Source organism: Lepisosteus platostomus, chromosome 8, assembly GCF_059453375.1.
Source record: "Lepisosteus platostomus isolate fLepPlt1 chromosome 8, fLepPlt1.hap1, whole genome shotgun sequence".
Classification (NCBI taxonomy): Eukaryota; Metazoa; Chordata; class Actinopteri; order Semionotiformes; family Lepisosteidae; genus Lepisosteus; species Lepisosteus platostomus.
Genome location: NC_142618.1, coordinates 49,979,849 through 50,001,438, shown reverse-complemented (window position 1 = coordinate 50,001,438; position 21,590 = coordinate 49,979,849). Strand labels below are relative to the sequence as shown.

Here is a 21,590-nt window from a genome sequence, read left to right as displayed (position 1 = left end):
TGTGGCTCACAGCAAAACGTAAATCACATTTGGTGGTCTAGATTTGCTTCAGGATTTGACTCCAGCAGTTTGCTGTTATTTAAAGTATATCAGTTTAACTTTTAATCAAAGAGAGGAGACTTCTTCAGTACAGAGGTGCTTGTTTCATTGTCTGTAAATTGATTTTCATATTTAATAGATAGATGGAGCTATAGTCATTTAGCGTTTTATGCAGTGCCACATGTGGTGTATATTTTAGAGAAAAACAGGGGCTCTTGCTTCAGCGCCCTGGAACACTTATATGGTGGTATTTAGAAGTAGGAAAGTGATCAGTGTCCTGTGATGGCCAAAACCCATTCACTTATTCAATAAGAAGACTAAGATGCCCTTGTAATGCAGGCAAGTATTAGCAGAATTCCAGCAATATATATTCCATGTATAAAGCGCCACGGCTTTCCTGGCTGGCAGGCATGGTGGTGCCAGTGTTGTGGTTTGGGGCTGCTTTTCTGCCTTAGGACTCCGTTTTCCATCATTGACAGCGCCTTGAATTAGATGGTCTATAATCAAATTCTGGAGGTTAACGTCAGGCCATCCATTTGTCAGCTGAAGCTGAGCCGAAAGTGGGTCGTGCAGCAAGACGGTGAGCCTCGACGTATAGGCAGATCTAAAACAGAGTGGTTGAAGAAAAAACTGTTTTGCATCATGGCGTGGCCAAGTCAGAGTTCAGACCTAAACCACACTGAAACAATATGGCAGGACCTAAATTGAGCTGTTCATGCAACAAAACCCTCAAATGTCACTGACTTGAAGTTGGTAATGAAGAATGGGGCAAAATTTCTGAAAGCTGTTGCGAAAGATAGAGAGTTTAAAGCCATTTCTACGGCAGGAGCAGACCAGATACCAGATACTGAAATGAAGTGTTCATAGGAACGCACTGTTGAATCATTTTGTGAAATAATCAAAATATATACCATATTTTTTACTTGTCTATTTAGTTTAATTAGGATATCTATAACTTTAATTGAGACTTTCATGAAGATTTAATTACATTTAAGATCTAAAAATCTATGAGAATACCAATCCTAGGGGTTGCCATACATTTTCCCAGCACTTTATTGTGAAATTGTGGTTTGTTTGATTTTTTTGGTTTGTCTCCTATAGAATATAATATATTTTATTGCACAAATTACCTAGGTAACTTGTTTTGTTTAAACCTAAATAGTTTGCGATTCAGAATTAAAGGAGTTCTGTGTAGCCTACTGCTAATAAAAGGAGTGTGAACATTGTTTTTTAACTTTCAAAGATAACTCATCGATACACTTTATTATTCTTTTATAGTTTAGAATTTCCTGTCAATAATTTAACAACTAAAAAGTTAAACCTTGAAATCGTTACATTTACTCAACTAAGCAAAGAGTTGAAAGAGTGCAAATATGTGCAAATATCGGGATTTCTCAGTTACTCAGTATAAACTTTTTTATTAGTCTCTTTTAATTCAGTGACCTTGAAGAAGTGTATCATTACTCAAAATGCTGGAAACTTCAATGTTTTAAGCCTTTCCACGTAAAAAACACTTGTACGGTTTAAGTTACATTGTTTTCCAGAGGTGGAGTTATTTAGGTTTTTCTTCTGAAAACTGTCCCAACTGTTTTTTCTAAACAATGAAACGAATAAAATTTGATATGGATGTGAATTTTAAGTAATATTTATAACATACATATTTGCTTTGCTCTACCCCTTGCAGTATGATTATTAACACGTCACGTGTTTAATCTTTTATAGTAGTTTACTACTATAGTGGACTTTACAGTTTAGTTCAGTGTAAAGCGCATCTCCCTGCGCCATTCCAGTTCTCAAGATTACAGTCAAATTCTGACTTTGAAAAGCGATAAAGCACAGTTTCAAGGACTTTAAAAGAAGCGATGTTCCTTAACAAAATGTCAGCTAGCGGGACCTCCTGCCTTGTGGTGTGTGGGGTGCAGGGCTGAGACGAATAAGATGAAGCCCACGTTTCAGAGCCTGTGAGACGAGAGATGGTGGTCTCTGTTCGCAGGTACCTGAGTCGAGTGTTCGGCGTGCACCCAAAGGAGACCACGCGACAACTGAGCCTGGCAGTGAAGGATGGCCTGGTGGTGGAGACGCTCACTGTTGGCTGCAAGGGCTCGAAAGCTGGCATCGAGCAGGAAGGATATTGGTTGCCAGGAGACGAGATAGTAAGTGTCATTTGTGTTTAGAATTGGGTCACATGTTTCCTGTCACAGAGCATTGAGCTTGCACACGTGGAAGATGCAGGTCTTGATGATTGCTCTTTTGGCAGTCTGTGTTTTGATTTTCTTAGTCTTTTTCAATCCCAGAGGTGTACTACAGCCCCTAAATGAATATGGATAATAAAAAACAATGTTTTGTAGTTTGATCCTTTTTAGTATTATTGTTTTTATTTACTTTGTTGATTACAGAATGTTGTATGTTTTTGATTAAGTCTCCCTATCAAAGTACAAAGTAGAAAAATTGCAAATAAATAGTTTGTTCTGTGTGCAGTTCTTTGTTTTCCTAGAATACAAGGAGGTAATTTGATACACCATTATTCTGCTTTGTTAATGCCTTAGCAGTTGTTTAGTATACCATTTTGGTGCCATTCACTTAATTGAATAATTCAAGAGACAGGACATCTCTTGTGTTTCATTATTATCATCAATACATTTTTAGCACAACATGCTTTATTGCCCAGTTTGTTATAAGGTAACTTACTTGGCATGGTTTGTGCGTTTTTTTTCTTTTGAAAGCATATTTTTATTTACAGTCCCGCCAGCCAGTATTCTCTTAGTCTCCTTCTGTCTCTGTATCCCCTTAGTTTCTTTTTAAAGCACACTATTGTACATACTGTATAAGAACTACTGTAGTTTAGTGTCTGAATAGATCCTTTACAAATAGCATGTTAAAAACCATGTGTTTCAAGAAGTGTACCACTGAGTGTCTTTCTGCATTCACTTCTGAACACAGAAGCTTTGCTGTTCAGGCACTGCACATGTTCTGCAATAAATGTGAGTAGGTTACAGCTTGTCTTCATGTGAACAAATTTCATTTGTGTCCTATTTAAAAAAAAGCACATCCTTGTGAAAATATATTGATAGGTCTGGGTTACTTTGTATTGAAATTGTTAATTTCTAAAAAAATGTGTTTTTTAAGCTTGTGTATAGCAAACAATGAGTCCTGCAAGAACAGAAAATTCTCATTTTTAGAAAGATTAAAGGCTTGTAAGGGGAAGCCATTTAAAACATAAACTGTCATTACTGACAGCAAAGCAATTGTTTATATTTCTCATGCTGGACAGAAAGAACAACCCAACCCCAAGAGCAACAAACAGTGCAGTGATTGTTTAGTCAATACATTGCATTCAATTAATACATGTATATAATAATTTATTGCTGAATCATTTATGTTGAAATACCACTGAAGTAAGAAGCGTTACCCTGGTCCTCGCATAAAAATAAAATCTGATCCTCTGTTCTGCCCTCCATTTTTGAACATCTACTTATCTAAGTGTTTTAGTGGGGCTATTTCAGTTTGTGAAAGACATGAAAAAGACTCACTGCAGGCTGAGGTGTCTTCACCATGTCCCCTGTGGTTATTTGTACAAAGCTAGGCATCCCTTCAAGAGAAAACAGAGTATGAAGCTCCCAGGTGGCTGATGGGTCCCTGTGGCATAGGGATGCCATGGAGATTACTGGGTCAAGCAGGGTGGCGTAAATCGCTGGGTTTTCCCAAGGGAATCTGGTGCCAGTGCAGGTGGGTGGGGCAGAAGACGGGGTTTCCTTGGCATTGTGTACGACGACAAATCCTCCGCCTGTCCAGACACCTGTGAACTACGTCACTCCTCCACCTGCTACCGTAACTGAAAAGAAGCAGTTAGCAGTCTACACAGCATCGGGGCACTTGCCCCTGCCTTCCCTCCTGTGCTGGTAAAAAAAAGTTCTGTAGCAGTGAACTGAATTAGTTCTTTCTAATCTGAAAAGTGAGAGACATTACAAAAGGAGCCAGCTCCCAAAAAAGAACATCTCCTGTTCTCTCCTGGCTCCCAGTTCCCTTTCCTTTGTGTTATTATATTGTATCTAAAATATCAACATACTATATAAATGAAAATGATGTGATGGAATTATCCATGAAACACCTAGATACTACCTTGGGAAAAACTGAGAAATGATCAAATATAGAAATAGTTGAATACGTCCAGGTCTTCAATTTCAAGCTAATTACTGTTGCATTTCTTTCATGGTCAGGGACCAACGTTACAACATACTGTAATTGTAATAGCTTGTCAATGGAACATCACTTGGTGTCAAAACTAAGTTATATTGTAGCTTTTCTGTCAGATTTTTGTTCACTGCATTTTCTCTTTTTATTTCATTTAGCAAATAATACATCAATCTTTTAAAGAATCAGGATTGATATTTTATTTTTCATATTCAGTCATACTTGGATATTTTTTCAATGTTATTTATACTTTTTATAATTATTTGGAAGTTTACAAAACTGACAAAGTCTGCAGGGCTTTGATTCTTCAGGACTTCAGGAGTTCTGCCTTCTGTTTTTAAACTAAACAAAAATTTCATGTTTTATCCTTCCTTCTGCAAAACTCAGAATGAATGTCCTGTGTGTAAGGGGCTTAAAACACATGGGAATTGGCACCACAGTAGCTCTCAAAGCCAAAAATTGGAAACAAAAATTGGAAATCACTCCCCCACTCAGGAACCCTTGTTATTTGTGTTATGTCATGTAGTTAAGAAGTTAACTCCCTATGTGTCAGGATTAGTGTAGATGTGATATTACCTTATCCTCCTTATACAGCACATAGCCCACTTCCCTGAGCTTCCTTTTTGTTTAATAGTAACCTCTCTCAAGGTGTACAGTAGTGCCACTCAGAAGTGCAGCAGGATTTTAAAACAGTTTTTTTTGGATCACTTGCTATCACAGGAGCAGAGGACTGAAGGCAGTAAGGTAAGGGTATGTTACCACTATTTAATTACTATTTTGTTTTTACTAACACTGTCACTCCATGACAAACCAGGATACCCCAAACACACCACTGTCTCAGGTTTTAATATACCGTCATTGCCTATGGTCTGCTCTGTCAAAGTTTTCCACATTTCCACATTTCAAGTGGCAGCTGGATTGGACCTATTAAATATCAGGTTATGGATTTATCAGGGTCAAAGGTTGTTATTACACATTCATGAGGTTAGAGTCGGGAGCTGCATCAGCCTGCGAACTGTAAAAGAACAAGAAAAAACACAACATTTTGGCTTCATAGCCTTCACCAGGTGTGTCAAGACCTGACATAGTTGTGTTTGTTCTTCATTCTTTTTGCTTTTCAGCATGGAATGAGCCTCTAACTGTTCATTCATTTCTAATGTTTTATATAGCAAGGTCAGTTTTTGTTTTCCCAGTCACAGTTAATGTTCTAAAGAAATCCCCAACAAAGCTGGTATTCAGCCTCAAGCTAATTTGTTTAAAATGCAAATAAAGACATGGGATTCGCTTGAATTCTTGGGGATCCACCTAGACAGCAATAGAGAAGGGCTTGTTTTTACTATATGTACACCACACCTTACCATCTAGATAGAAACTCAATACATTTTCTAAATAAAAAGGTAAAAGGTAAACAACTGAAATGGAATTTACACCTGTCTCATTGCAACCAATTAGATTATTTTTCTCACAGTAACAATGAAACACAACACCCTGTGAATAATCAAATTGTTCATGAGAGCATCTGCGAAAATAATATAACGTATATTCCAGTTAGTTAATAGAAGAAAGACATCACATGGATGTGTAATCAAAAGGGGCAGCCTAAAGCAGTTTGCTCTTAGGCCACCTTAAATGATTTGCAATTTTTTTTTTGTTAACTGTGTGAACGTTCACATAAGAGATCAGTGAGTGTTAGCCTGGGATTAAACTGAAACTTTACAGGCCTGCCAATTGCTAGTTCCAAAGGCGTCACTTGATGGTGGTATTCTGTTTGGTGGCAAATTGGGATTGGTTGGTGTGTCAAGGTTTAATTAAAAATTGTGGGGCATAAAACGCTTTAAATCAGTGCTCTCAATCCAGATTAGGCTTTGTTCTGTCTGAGGTCTTGATTATTTAATTGGAGCCCAGAGTTATATTTATTAGGTATTTTTTTGTTTCAGCTCTTCAGCTTCTTGGGATTTAAAATTTACCAAATATATTCTGAAGTAACTTAAAACTGCAAGTTTTATAAACAGAAAACTATGCAAAAAGTCTAATCAGTTACTATGAATTTTAGGGATCAATTAAGCAACAGAGAGTCTTAACTGGACTGAAAACCAGCAGGTCCTGTGGTCACCTGGATCAGAATCAGAAAGCCTTGCTTTAAATTTCCAATTAGTTTTTTTTATTTTAAGGGTTTTGCACAGAATAGATGGCATATTTAATATTTAAAGTATTTACACAGCTAGAAACTGAATGTCATCAATATGGGATTTTACATTGACTGACCCAAGACATTTAGATGAGCACGTTCAAAGTCATTAATGCTTCTCTTCAGTTTGCATTAACTAGAATCCTTTATCACAACCACTGTTAAACCAAGCTGCAATTTTTAAAAACTAGAGTTTTACAATGTCAACAACCTTTCGCATTCAGTTACATTAAAACCTGAAGTGGTGCAATTTGTATTTATACAGTTTTAGGTGCCCTTGATTTGTCACAGAATGACCCAACAGTGACTCATGAGTCTTAAATATCTGCTCGCTACTTATCTGTAAAAGTTGCTTATTCAAATTAAAAGAAACTGAAATATTGGACGTCAAAACGTAAAGCTGCAACAATGGCTTAACATTGCATGATTCGTGTTAGTGCCTTAACAGCTACATAGAATATCTTTAAACCTGTTTCTTATTCTGCATTCTAAACCTTGCTGGAGAGTACACAGGTATCATCCGGAACAACATTCATTCTCCATGACCCTGTGTCATTCTGTCACTGTCATTTACTACATTCAGTAAATGTTAATGAAGTATCGTTTTTTGGGTGAGTCTTGAAAGAGCATCACCTGCACAGAAACAGGTTTGTAGCAAGCATATATATAAATGGGTGTTAGTTGTAGTAACAGATGTGATTTTACTAATAGTAGTCGTAGAACTCCTCAATGATTTTTCCTCCCTGTCTTCCTTCTCCAGCATGCATTTCATAAATCAAAAAAGCAGTATTAGTTGAGGGTGGGTGTGGTACTGTAGGATGTGTGTGTCCACCTTTTCACAGCAAGTGAAATCACAGTGGTATTTCAGTGCAGACCAATGAAATATATTATAACACAAATGCCATTTAGAGACCTTTGCAACAAATTTAAAAAATCTGGCCCAAAGTTAAACAGTCGTTATGTTATGTTATATTGCAGTCCTATTTCTCCAGAGCAGGACATAGTCAGATAGAATGTTTTTATTGGGCTGTAGCTTGTATTGCTACTGTCTGCGTTATGTCTGTTCCGCAGACTTCTGCTTCCTCAGTCCTTGGATTTTCAATGGAATGGTTAACAAAATAAATCAGCGATGATAGAGGAGCAGTAAAAAGCTTAAAACCTACATTTAAAGGTGTTTTACTTAGCTCCCTGGATTCACACATTAACCAATAGGGAATATAATCACGCATTCAGAAGTGTAGACATTTGCCTTCTTCCTAAACAAGGTAAAAAGAGTGACATACAAAGGAATTAATTACCTTTTTAAGTTGTCATCCACCAGCAGCAAATTGTATAAAATCACCAGATAAAGTGACATTATAACTATCATTAAATAGCAACTTTAATTGTCTTTTATTGCATCTTTATATTCATATGTTTATACTTTTTGTTATGCTTTATTAAATTATGTTTGGAACAAGCTTAACAGTAACAGCAAGTGTAAATATTAATAATTATGGTGAGTTCCAAAATGGGTTTTTTCCATTCACTCTCCATCGTTCTCAAATGCCTGTTATTCTGTAATAAAAACTTTTAGATTGAGTCCAATTTTATATCAACTTTCAGTAATTTTACAGTTGCTGAATTTTAAATAACCACAGCTTGATTCATTGTGGAACATATGCCAGTACCAAATGAATAACATCAGTTGTTTCATGCGTACAGTATCAACCATAAAGCTCTGTGGGACTATGGAACAAGCTACCCAGCCATGTTGTTGAAGCCAATACCTTGGCTTTTTTTAAGAAACAGCTGGATGAGTTCCTTGGATCAATTAACTACTATCAAAGAAGCCAAATGACTTGTTTATAACCTTATGTTCTCATTGATCTATGTGGATGTATAAGGATATATAGTAATAATACCTTACATTTGCCTTCACTTTGCAACCTTGTTCACTTGATACATATTTGGGGGTCATAGAATTTTAACTCAAAGCACAAAGGTGGACTTAACAATTTCTGTAATTGTCTTATAATGGTCTTCCATCTTGGTCTTGAAAGAAGCAAGTCAAAGCAATAGGTCAAATAAAATGCAATTGTATTTATTATGCAGCTAGCAATTTTCATGCTAAAGAAATACTGTATTCAGTATGTGTATGCAACCTTATGCCCATCTCTCCCTAAGCAATAGGAAAGCTTGTTTTGAGATGCAAATAATAAAAATCAGTCTGAAATACCCTTCATTTTTCTAAAGCATTCATTAATCTTACTCCAAGAAATGTTTTGTATCAATCTTGGTTGCCAGTGGGTGTTTCTTTGGTGAAGGTGGAATGTGTTCATAGTTTTTGATTTTTAATGTACTCTTAAAACGTTGTGCACTTCATTACATCTTGGTGCTATGCTTAAACCTCATTCCTGTTTTTTAGCCAAACTAATGATGCTGTTTTTGAAAATTCTTGATCATGAACCAGGACTGTTGGACTGTTAAATTTAAACAAACTTAAAGCCTAGGAATGTGGAATGAGTTTTAAAAAAACTTGTCTTTGGGCTAATGCACTCAGATTGCCTCTTGCTACGATAGACACCACACCACACCACACCACAGAGAGTCAGGACCTCATAGTCCTATACCTTTTTGCACAAACAGTTATTTATCTATGTAGAGAATACTCTTTTAAATTGATATAACTAAAGAATTCTGTTTATAATAACCATATTCCTTTGAGCCACATCAACAAATTTCCTTTTCTTAAAAAAGGAAAAACAAATTCCAAATGTTCCACAACCTGAAACATTTAAAAAGAGCCCTGAAGGTCCAACACAAAAACACTCCTATAGTTAGCTTGTTTGTTAAATGTTTTGGGGGTCTTAATGGTACATCATTCTTCCAAATTAAATGATTTAATTTGAAGTTTCTTTTCCACTGTCAAAATAGATCAAAATTACATCAGCTATATATTTTGTGTTACATCTTGAAAGGACGTTATAGTTGTTAGGGTCCTCTCAGCTAAGTTTGCTCCTTCTCAGGCACTTTGATTCTGACGCCAGTGCATACAGCAAGTAAAAACAGGGACATCACTGAAGTATTGTTTGCATTTTAATGAGATCAAGTATAATGATAGTGTTAACATTCAAGTGATACTGTTACTGTTGCCTTAGTAACCTTAAAGTTGTCTTTAACCTACTCTACCACACTCTTGAGAGGTATACTAGACTTGCCCATCCCTGGGGTAATCGTTACGTTATGCTACGGCATTAGTTTGGGTCTGATATCTGTATGGCTGCATTAATGTACTGTACAAGTGAACTATGTTAATAATTTTGTGGCCACAGCCATGTGTAAAAATATGAAAATTTGATTTATAAAAAAGGTTCTGCTAAAACACTTAAGTGATTGCTCACATGATCAACACCTTTCAGTGTAAGCCTACAAACATTTTCACACCTCTTTCTTTGTTAACAAATCTCATACTTTGTGTTTCAAATATATACACACAGTGAAGAGAGGAGTGCATACATACTGTATAGTGTGCCACTATATGATGTGTATGAATGATGTGTAAGGCCAGTGAATGTGGGCACTGGCCTTACACATCATTCAGGACCTCAGACACAGTAGTACCATTGGCTGATACTGTATGTATACCTCAATAGCTGAATGCATGTGGAGAACCTGAACAGCTCTGTAATGTCGAGGGCAGCTCAAATTAACATGTTGGAGATTTCAAGGACATACGTGTCCATTCTTCTGTGTACTTAGTGCTTATAAAGAACTGCAGCTGTGAAAAATTATGTTACAACAGATTGCTGTAGGTTACAGGCAATTATAGTTAAAATTATTTTAATTATAATATTTACTGAAAAGAACAGAGCTATTAGTAAAATGAGTGAGCGTTATTAAATCTGGATGCTCTGTAGAAGAATGACTGTGTTACACAAATGAAACTATTTTAACAGGAGCTATATGATATCCAAGTTGTTCACATTGTTCTTTATACAGCCTTCACTCCTTGGTCTTTATTTTTTTGGTCTTTTACGAAGCCAGGTTTTGCGATTTCAGATTGTGTGCATAATGCTGAATGTCTGTTTGAAGACTTGATAAAATATTATTTTGCAAAAATCTTTTCAGATGCGCCCTATGTTCCCATATTGCTATAGGTTTGACCCTAGAGTCTATATATCAGTGGCTTGAAACTATGTCTCTCTGCCTAATTATCTACCAGTCAGTCATCTAATAAGGATTTCTTAAGGAAGGAGAGTGCATTCAACAGTGTTGGCAGAGGTATCCGTGGGTTAATGCCTAACAGTACCCACTAGTACTAGTAAATGCTACTACTGTAGCACTCCTTGATATTTAATAAAAAACAAGCATCCTCTCACTGTATAGCAGATCAAGGTCCAGTGTAAATCTACTGTATAACAAGAGCCATGTTTGATTATATATACTATTTAGACTTACAACCATCCTCTTGTTCCATCATGTGTCAGTATCCAGTGTCAGAAACACATGAAACAGAATTTTTAAATTGATTTCCTAACAGCTTAAATTTGTTTGTGACTTTTGTTAGTCACTAAAGTTAGTGAAACGTGGAAAGTAATAATTTATCTACCCATTTAACTTTTAAATCTTCTATACGCCCACCTTTTTTCTAAGATCAGTTTGCTTTCACCTTCTGAAAATTTGGTTTTCAGCAGCCTTTGCACTGTGTGTAACTTTCACTTTGAACTCTTCAACACATTCAGCCACCAAATGTTAACAATATGCTAAGACATTCAGTTCACAGGTATATGGTGAGCAGATACAGAAAACTATATCCAAATCTGAAATACATTGAGGGAAGGCTATATGTGAAATTATGTGTGTTTCAAATATATACACACAGTGAAGAGAGGAGTGCATACATACTGTATAGTGTGCCACTATATGATGTGTATGAATGATGTGTAAGGCCAGTGAATGTGGGCACTGGCCTTACACATCATTCAGGACCTCAGACACAGTAGTACCATTGGCTGATACTGTATGTATACCTCAATAGCTGAATGCATGTGGAGAACCTGAACAGCTCTGTAATGTCGAGGGCAGCTCAAATTAACATGTTGGAGATTTCAAGGACATACGTGTCCATTCTTCTGTGTACTTAGTGCTTATAAAGAACTGCAGCTGTGAAAAATTATGTTACAACAGATTGCTGTAGGTTACAGGCAATTATAGTTAAAATTATTTTAATTATAATATTTACTGAAAAGAACAGAGCTATTAGTAAAATGAGTGAGCGTTATTAAATCTGGATGCTCTGTAGAAGAATGACTGTGTTACACAAATGAAACTATTTTAACAGGAGCTATATGATATCCAAGTTGTTCACATTGTTCTTTATACAGCCTTCACTCCTTGGTCTTTATTTTTTTGGTCTTTTACGAAGCCAGGTTTTGCGATTTCAGATTGTGTGCATAATGCTGAATGTCTGTTTGAAGACTTGATAAAATATTATTTTGCAAAAATCTTTTCAGATGCGCCCTATGTTCCCATATTGCTATAGGTTTGACCCTAGAGTCTATATATCAGTGGCTTGAAACTATGTCTCTCTGCCTAATTATCTACCAGTCAGTCATCTAATAAGGATTTCTTAAGGAAGGAGAGTGCATTCAACAGTGTTGGCAGAGGTATCCGTGGGTTAATGCCTAACAGTACCCACTAGTACTAGTAAATGCTACTACTGTAGCACTCCTTGATATTTAATAAAAAACAAGCATCCTCTCACTGTATAGCAGATCAAGGTCCAGTGTAAATCTACTGTATAACAAGAGCCATGTTTGATTATATATACTATTTAGACTTACAACCATCCTCTTGTTCCATCATGTGTCAGTATCCAGTGTCAGAAACACATGAAACAGAATTTTTAAATTGATTTCCTAACAGCTTAAATTTGTTTGTGACTTTTGTTAGTCACTAAAGTTAGTGAAACGTGGAAAGTAATAATTTATCTACCCATTTAACTTTTAAATCTTCTATACGCCCACCTTTTTTCTAAGATCAGTTTGCTTTCACCTTCTGAAAATTTGGTTTTCAGCAGCCTTTGCACTGTGTGTAACTTTCACTTTGAACTCTTCAACACATTCAGCCACCAAATGTTAACAATATGCTAAGACATTCAGTTCACAGGTATATGGTGAGCAGATACAGAAAACTATATCCAAATCTGAAATACATTGAGGGAAGGCTATATGTGAAATTAAGAATGTTATGAAGAAACCATATGTTATATGTAGTTACACAACCAACAAAAAGAACAACCAATGTTTTTCTTCTTGCCTCATGTATCTGCTTCAGCTTTTACACATTTTATTTTAGACTAACATTCTTTGGTGTATTATCAAATCATTAGTTTCTCACAGTGTCGGAACATTATTTTGGGCTGTGAGTAAAAACACACAAACATTCACTGATGTGCAAAGTATCAATTAATGTAAAAAAGTAAATCCCTCAAGACAAAGCCAGACTTTTCTGCAGTCTGAACTGTTAAATTATTGCACGTTACTAGTAACACTTTGGCATCACTGTACCCAGGGGGTTGCAAGTTGTACTGAAGAAGGGGTTGATTTGTTGTCTTAACTGTGCTAGGATTAAGCATTAAATTAAAATTAGCCAGAAGTTTCTCAAAACATCTTACATTTCTTAACATTACTTAAAATTATTTCTTAATTAAATCATTTCTTAAATGATTTAACGTCCTATGCCTCTTACAAAGCACCTACACAGTCTAGTCTTAAGTTACTGGTTTAAAGATCAGTAGGTCACAGTGGCTCCTCATTTGTTCTGTGCTCTGGGGTAAAATATATTGTTATACAAGAATAGTCACATGAATTAATGTAGGTTCTGTCCACATTTTTCAATGTCCTATAGACCTGTAGTTCTGCTTGGTTTTCATGTGTCTTCACTACTTAAAAACGTGGAATTAAAAGCTGGTGCAGTTAGTTTTATGGAGGAGGAAAGTGTAGTAGCTACTAAGATGGGGAATTAAAAGCACAAAATGGCAACTCTCACTTGAGTTTCTGGATAACTGCTATTTTTGCTATTTAACAATGTTTATTGAGAGCTGGGTGCCTTACAAGAAAACGGCTTTAAAATGCTCTTCAGTTCCAGGACTGGATCTTGTTGTAACACAATGGCAATGCCTTTGCTAATTTTCGGTTACAGAGTAAAGCTTTACTATATAGTGCATGTGAGCAGCTTTTAGAAGCTGAAGGACCACTGAAGGACACTGCTTGTAGTTGTTAAGGGGACATCAGGTGTCCTTAATTTTTTAAGTTTTCTTGCACTTGGAATTCATTATAAAGGATAAATGATTATGATTAAGGCAAATGGCAGAGAAGCAGGTTTCTGGGGGGACGTGAGTTACGCAGGCTTTTTTCTCTTCCAGGACTGGGAGTCTGAAAGCCATGACTGGTACTGCTTTGAATGTCACCACCCTGGAGATGTGCTGATGTGTGACTCCTGCTTTCGCGTGTACCATCTCAAATGCCTCTCAGATGAGTTTAAGCCCAGGGACAACAGCACACACTGGCAATGCATTGTATGCAAGGTATGGAATGCATTCAGTGCCATATTCCATTGGCAGCTCCTCATGTTGAAGACATTTGCACTGTGCTATCAGACCTGTCTCATATTATTTTTTCTTTCCTTAATCCATCCATCCATCCATTTTCTAACTGCTTTAATAATAATGATAATAATTAATAATAATTGCTTATACTTATATAGCGCTTTTCTGGACACTCCACTCAAAGTGCTTTACAAGTAATGGGGACTCCCCTCAACCACCACCAGTGTACAGCCCCACCTGTATGATGGGACGGCAGCCATAGTGCGCCAGAACCCTCACCACACACCAGCTATCAGTGGGGAGGAGAGCAGAGTAATGAAGCCAATTCATAGATGGGGGTTATTAGGAGACCATGATTGATAAGGGCCAATGGGAAATTTAGCCAGGATACCGGGGTTACACCCCTACTCTTTTCAAGAAACGCTCTGAGATTTCTAATGACCACAGAGAGTCAGGACCTCGGTTTTACATCTCATCTGAAGGATGGCGCCTGTTTACAGTATAGTGTCCCTGTCACTATACTGGGCCATTAGGACCCACATGGACTGCAGGGTGAGTGCCCCCTGCTGGCCCCACTAACACCTCTTCCAGCAGCAACCTTAGTTTTTCCCAGGAGGTCTCCCATCCAGATACTGACCAGACTCACACCTGCTGAGCTTCAGTGGGTTGCCAGTTGTGAGTTGCAGAGTGATATGGCTGCTGGCTTTAACCAGTACTGGGTCACAGGGGAGCTGGAGCTGATCTTGGCAAGCAACAGGCAAGCAAGGCAGGAAACACCCTGGACACGCACAGACACAAACATGCCCACACTCACACCAGGGCTAACTTCCCCAGGAGCTAATTAACCGACCAGTATGTCTTTGAATTGGGGGAGGACACTGGAGTACACAGAGGATACCCATGATAGCACGGCGAGAAAATACAAGCTCCTATGAGCTGAACCCAGGGCCCCAGCTCTGCAAAGTAGCAGTGCTATCCACTGTACCACCTTGCCTCCCTTTTCTTAATGAATTACCCTAATTGTGTAAATCTTGTTTAGATAGTTATAATGCAATATTCAGAACCCTGGCATATATTAGGAAGTGCTATGTACAGTACATGAAGGAATCTTCCATCATTCAGTGCCTGGTGTTTTTGACTGTTTTGACATAGTGTGGTCTGCTTTATATTTATACTCCAGGTGTGGAAATGTTGTGAAATATGGACCTGTTTTTTTTAAATATATCTGTGCTTGCTAACTCGTTAATTCAAAAGCCTACCTTCAAAAGTCATCCTCTCCCCATTATTAAACACAAAACACATCAGTTTTCCTTATTGAAGAAACAAAAGAAACGCATGGATTAGAACTGCAACATTCATAAAGGTAATCTCTGGAAGGTGGCAACATCTTTTTCATAGCATATGCACCTATGTCTGATGAAAAGACATAACATAGGTAAATTAATTTTGTTGAACAACATTTGTCATGAACAGTGTTGATCAAGAGGTGGTCTACAGTGGAAGTCAAAGACTAGTAGCTTGTGTGGTTACCGATCTATGAAATACAAGCTTTACATTTGTGTTGAAGAGGTTTGCACTAGGTTGCAGCTGGTGTCCAGTCCTCTTGTAGAGCCACGGATTGTACCCCAAATGTTCAGTGTGGCTAGCTGTCACCTTCTTATCTTGTGAAAATGCTGTGGGTACAAGAACATCATGTGGATAGGTGTTGTCCTTCTGTGATTGTGTCATGTCAGGATCAGTGCACATGAAGGGCATCAAGTGAGGTCCAGGACATAATCAATAGTGCATCTTGCAGTTAGGTCACCATCCATCACTGTGAAGGAGAGCTCTGTTGTGAGTAGACACTGCTGCCCAGGCCATCACACTTAGATGATAATGCATCGATTTTGGCAAGAAGTCATGATTGTAGTCACCCGGGTAGTGGCCTGTCATTGACAAACTGTGTTTGGCTGTAATGTCTTGTCAGGTGAGTAACTGCTGGATGCAAACTCCCCAGACAACGAGCAGTAGTGTCCAGCGGCACAACATTTTGAAGGATACAAAGACTTTATTTTCTATATAAGCGGGCTTTTGTTCCTTTATGTGTTTTCTGTTCTCATTTTGTTTAGCAGGTTAGACATTCATATCATCATGTGTGCCATATCATCTCTCTCTTAAATGAGGCTACTTAGTGTTTATGCAACAGTAAGTCACTCAGGAGTATCACATTAGTCATGAGTGATAACTGAACAAATAAAAAAGAATTTCATCAGTATCCAAAAACCATACACATTTTTAAATAACATACATGCATAGAGAAATAATGTTTTATGTGTTTGATGCTCATTATTTAAATTCTGTGATGTTTTTTTTTTATGTGAAGTATTAAATCCTGTTTCTTCACCCACCTAGAGACCAACTAGACAATCATTTGCTTGTCATTATTTTAAGACCAATGTAAAATAAAATGGAAAAATTGAAAATCCTCTGTAAAATGAGTCAATCCCAGGAACAGCTTAAATGAATTTTGAACACAAATGTCTTGACGCGGTTTCTGGAAAAAAATGTATCTTTTTCTAGTGTGGTTATTGTATAAATACATTTTTCTTTTCTCCATAATTGTTAGACTTCCCAAATAGCAGTATGAAAGTTGATTACAGTAGCCTCTGACCCTTCATGTGAAAAAATAAATGATCCTCTATTGGGAGATAAGGATCATATACTTTAAATACATAGATATCTTAAGATTTTTTCTTTTATTCTGAGGGGAAGGCAGTGGAAATGAGAAACCCCAAAGAATACATGCCAGTGGATGTCATTGCAAATGATTTCAGTCATTTAAATGGCAAACAAATGTAAACAGAGATTGAAATGATAAGAGTTGAGAGGAGAAATGTTGTAATACAGATCATTAAACTTTGATTGATGCTTTATTAATCCATCTGTATCCTGGTACGGGTCAGGACAACCCAGAGCATGTCCTAGAATTAATTGGGACACCAGTCTTTTGTGGTCTTTCACTCACTGAAACAATTAGATATTTAGATGCTTCAATTTACATATCCAGTTTGTCTGTTTGGAAGACGGGAGGAAACTTCAGTGCCCAGAGGAAGCCCACTCAGGCCTCTGGAGATCAAGCAAGCTCCATATCCCTCAGTATCGAATCACTGTGGTACTCTACCGCTCCATTAAATCAGACTAGAAATTAAGGCTTTGTTGTTGTTCTTTTTGTAACAGAGCAGCAAAAAGAAGAACTTGAACAAGCAAGAAATGAGCAAATATCTGCGGTTCATCGTACAACGTATGAAAGAAAGGGTAATTCTTCTAAAACATTTCTCTTGTTTTATTGTAATGTTCACTTTCTGAAAGTATGCACAGAAAGGTAGTACATGCTGTAGGTATTATTTGACATGGACTGTCTGTTTTCTCTCAAAGGGATCATTACCACTTATCTTGAATTTACTAGAGCTTACACTGAACACCTGGTGTGTTTTTGAAATCGTGCGTCTTGTATTTTTCCCAAGTAACATTGTTCTATCTTCAGGCCTATCTTTTCACTATATATAAATTGCATTTCATGATCTAGTGATATAAAATGTAGACTTGAATATTATTATTGAATATGTTCGATTTCAATATAATATATACAGAATGAAGTAGTTCCTCAAACTTTCATGACCTTTTATAAATGAAATATTAAAGTTTTGAAAATAATTTATAAGAAAGAAATGGATTGAACTGCCTTGAAATTAGTTAAATGTGTTCTATTGATGTATTTTTTCTTTGGAGACCTGACAGCATAATAAGTTCACAATATCAAGCACTTGAACACTGTTCGCCTTTTTGGGCAAACTGCACATACGTTTACATAGAAGTTATGCAAAAAATATTCTCTTATTTGGAACTGCAGTAATCCTTGTATTGTTTGTGGAGGGCAGTATTGAGGGTGACCAGTGGTCTGAAGGAATGCAGGGATCAGTATTACACTTCAGGATAGGACAGCTGATGCTAGTTTATCTAGCCCTCAAAACCACCTAGTCCAGTTTTGTACCACTGCTTGGAGAATTCCAGACACAGTCAGCCAACTGCACGTTTAACCAGTGGAGTCTGGACTATAGTGCCCAGTCTCAGCTTTAAGGCATCAGTGGTTCTGATCACTATGGAATGATCAGCACAAGAAGGAGATAGGGGGCAGTGAAAAAAATGGATGTCTATTTAAGTGACTGACTTGTAATGATATTTTTCATCAGTTGAAAAAAACAAGCAATTCTGCGATCAAAAGTAACCATTTCTTCTTCTCTTTCATTAAAAAAACCAACAATAATAGGCTATAGACTTGAATAAAAAAGGAAAGGACGGCAAGCATCCCATGTACAGAAGACTAATTCACACTCCGCTGGATGTCTCTAACATACAGGAGGTGGGTGGTCATCAACTGTGATGTTGCTCATTTCTTTCAGGTAATGCAATTGTAATAATAAAAATAAAGTGGACTGAGGCATATACTCTGTACAAAGACATCAGAAATTACCTGAAAATAACCTGACATTAAACAAAATGTAACAGAAGTTTCCTGGTAACAACATACTTGTTTACCATATACACCTCTTTAGTCACTTGCCATGGATCTGTATTTGTACCGGGTTATAGGAGTCTCGAATAAGCTGCTCAGCTCTTTTGTTTAAGCTGCTACCTTACTTCTTTTGAAAAATAAGTGGATGAGATCCTCTGGTCGATTAATTACTAGGAACCAAACAAGCTAAAGAGACTGAAAGTTCTCCACTCATTTTTAATTTCATAAGAATCCACAGTTTCAGTAACTATCCACAGGATGGTTAGTTTAGTACGCCTCCCTGCATTGTACAGTAAAATGAATGCATGTAATATAGATAATATTATTGTTTTTTTGGACATTTTAGCTCTTGCATGCAAAATACATCCAAAAAGAAAAATAAATGAGAACATAAAATTGAAAATTGAATATTCATTCAAATAATTTTACTGTAAGACGTTTCTGAAGGATGCTCAGGCACACAACAAAACCTGAAGTTTAAGATTGCCAAACTTCAGCTGAAAAATAGTGTAAATTACTCAAAGTTCATATATTACTCTGCCCTCTGCTGGATTCTGGCTGTTTTGCATCTGCCTTATGAACTAACAGCTCTTTGTGAATGTTTGTGATGTTGTTTTAGAATGTCACTGATGGAAAATACAAAAGCTTTGAGGAGTTTAAAGCAGACGCTCAGCTGATTGTACACAACACAGCCATTCTGTTTGGAGGTGAGAATAATCATCATTCCACAAACTGCAGTGTACTGCAATGCTACTTCTTTTTGTCTGGTACTGATTTATACAGTGTCCAGTGAACGTTTGTTTGTTGTTACATTTCAGGTTTATAAATGCATTTTTCTCTATGTGGTAGGTTGCCTTTTCTAATAGGGAAGTATGATTTGTTTTATTGCAGTGCAAAGTGACCAGGCAGAAATTGCACGGTTGCTGTACAGTGATACATGTCATGAGGTAAGTTGCTGAAGTGCTAGTTTCCATCTAAGCCTATCAAGAAAGTACTAAAGTGTTATATATTATATCAACAATCTATAGTGTATGTAGTGTTATATATTGTAACCAGGAATTATTAAGGTTTTTCTGGTCTTTAGTGTCCCTTCAGGGACAGGATTATTTGAAACCAGTCTCCAACTGGGCTTCCTCCAGTTGTGGTGTAACACCACTACTGGAACAGTTTCTATAGTCAGAAGAGATGTTTTGTAGCCCTGTTTTACAGATTTTGTTTTTGCTAGTCAGTAACTGGCTTGACATTCATTAAGCTTTTAAAATGTTGAGCATGTTATCTGCATAAAACCTGATACGAATGCAATAACAGAACTTTATTTTTTCAGCTTAATGAACTGCAGCTGTGCAAAAATTGTTTCTATCTGTCAAATGCACGACCTGATAGCTGGTTCTGCTACCCCTGTGTAAGTATGGAATAATGTTATCTTCATGGCTACATTCATTTCTTCGATATTTAGCATTCCTAGCAGGCCTGGTGCCGTGGCTGAGGGCTGAACACATTCATTTGTTTCAGTGCCATCCCTTTGGAGATGGATCAGGAATCACTTCAATGTAATGTGGCATGAAATGGTTACAGCCCTTGTTTTCCTTGTTGTGAGACAAATACCACATATTTCACACTTTATGCCACTTACATCTTCTTTTAAAGAAAATAAGAATTAAAGATAAATAATAAAAATAAATACGTTTATTTTCTTTAAAACCTTAAACATTGCTTTATTAGGTTTAGGGCTTCTCTAAGTGTGATTTTCTAGATGCTGGTATCACCCTTCTGAGAATATGCCAGGCATAGTGACTTTAGTAGCAGAGAGGCTTCTCTGATACGCTTAGTCCGAATACTTCACACCCAACTTCTTGAGAATTTTCATGGCAATTTTCATGACAGTGTGTAAGCTTAAATCGAGTAGTCTCCTGCTTGTTAGTTCAAAATGTACAAGGGATACTTTAAGTCCAACCTTAAAAAATGTCTAAATTGGCACAAGCGGACTGGAATAAGTGGGGGGAAAAAAGTCTGATTGTAAATGGTAATGTACAGTTTGAAAAAGCTTGTATCCATTGAGCTGAAGAAAACAGAACCCAAAGAAAATCAAAGAACACATTTAAGGTCACACTAACCTTGCATGCTTTTAAATGCTTTTAAACTATGGGACATATATAGATGACAACTCACAACTGTGATCATAAGAGCTAAGGTTTTGGATGCGATCATCACCAGGACATAAGTCTCTAAATTATGTTTTTATTTTATCTGGTTATTGTACAATTGTGTTTTTTGAGCATGTGAATTGCAGACTGCTTTCTTCACAAATGTTTAGTTTTACTGTTTGGTTTATTAAACTGTTTGGTCTTGTATATATACTATATGTTACATAGAATTGTGTACAAACCTTCATTTTTCAGTTGGTAAATGTGTTTCTTACAACCTTAATCAGTGCAATTTCAAATGAGAATGAAGGAACAAAACTGCATGAATATAATATTCAAAATGAAAATATGGCATCGATGCTTGGTTGCCATGGAAATAGTTAACATTGGTGTTTTAACAGAGCTATTGTTTCTTAATACTGTCTATTATATATTCTGGAGCCTGATTGATATAGTAATAAAATAATTACAGTGAGACTTTATTACAGTAGAATATAGGTTAATAATGAAGGTGGTTTGTTCTTTTTATAAAGGTGCCAAGTCATGAATTAGTTTGGGCCAAAATGAAAGGGTTTGGCTATTGGCCTGCAAAAGTCCTACAAAGAGAAGACAATCAAGTGGATGTACGTTTTTTTGGTCATCAGCATCAGAGGTAAAGAATAATGTGGTGAAATTGTTTGCTTAAAGAGGCAGTTTCATTTTCCTTCTTAAAGTAGCTCTATGACAGTTGGCCTGCTGTCTAGTAATTTGCTGGATTTTCTAAAACCACCCATGTTAAAATATGAGCCTTTATGATTTAAAAAAGTTATTTTTCTACCTATATTACCTTGAATAATATCTGATTAGCAACAATGTGAGATAATTGATAGGACTCACAGCAGCAAA

The 21,590-nt window shown here is 36.7% G+C and overlaps 1 protein-coding gene across 6 annotated transcripts in view; it reads left to right on the top strand.

Moving 5' to 3' along the window:
- zmynd11 (zinc finger, MYND-type containing 11) overlaps positions 1-21,590 on the top strand; it is a 61,754-nt gene that overhangs the window by 32,211 nt on the left and 7,953 nt on the right. For 2 of the 6 annotated variants that reach the window (XM_088643819.1, XM_088643823.1), the window contains 9 exons: positions 2,033-2,192; positions 4,951-4,974; positions 13,827-13,988; positions 17,226-17,303; positions 18,316-18,408; positions 19,181-19,268; positions 19,453-19,508; positions 19,886-19,963; positions 21,239-21,357. In XM_088643819.1, the coding sequence (XP_088499945.1) occupies positions 2,033-2,192; positions 4,951-4,974; positions 13,827-13,988; positions 17,226-17,303; positions 18,316-18,408; positions 19,181-19,268; positions 19,453-19,508; positions 19,886-19,963; positions 21,239-21,357 (858 nt within the window). Of the gene's footprint in view, positions 1-2,032; positions 2,193-4,950; positions 4,981-13,826; positions 13,989-17,225; positions 17,304-18,315; positions 18,409-19,180; positions 19,269-19,452; positions 19,509-19,885; positions 19,964-21,238; positions 21,358-21,590 lie in introns of all 6 variants that reach the window. The other 4 variants (XM_088643818.1, XM_088643820.1, XM_088643821.1 and 1 more) reach the window with 4 other exon arrangements.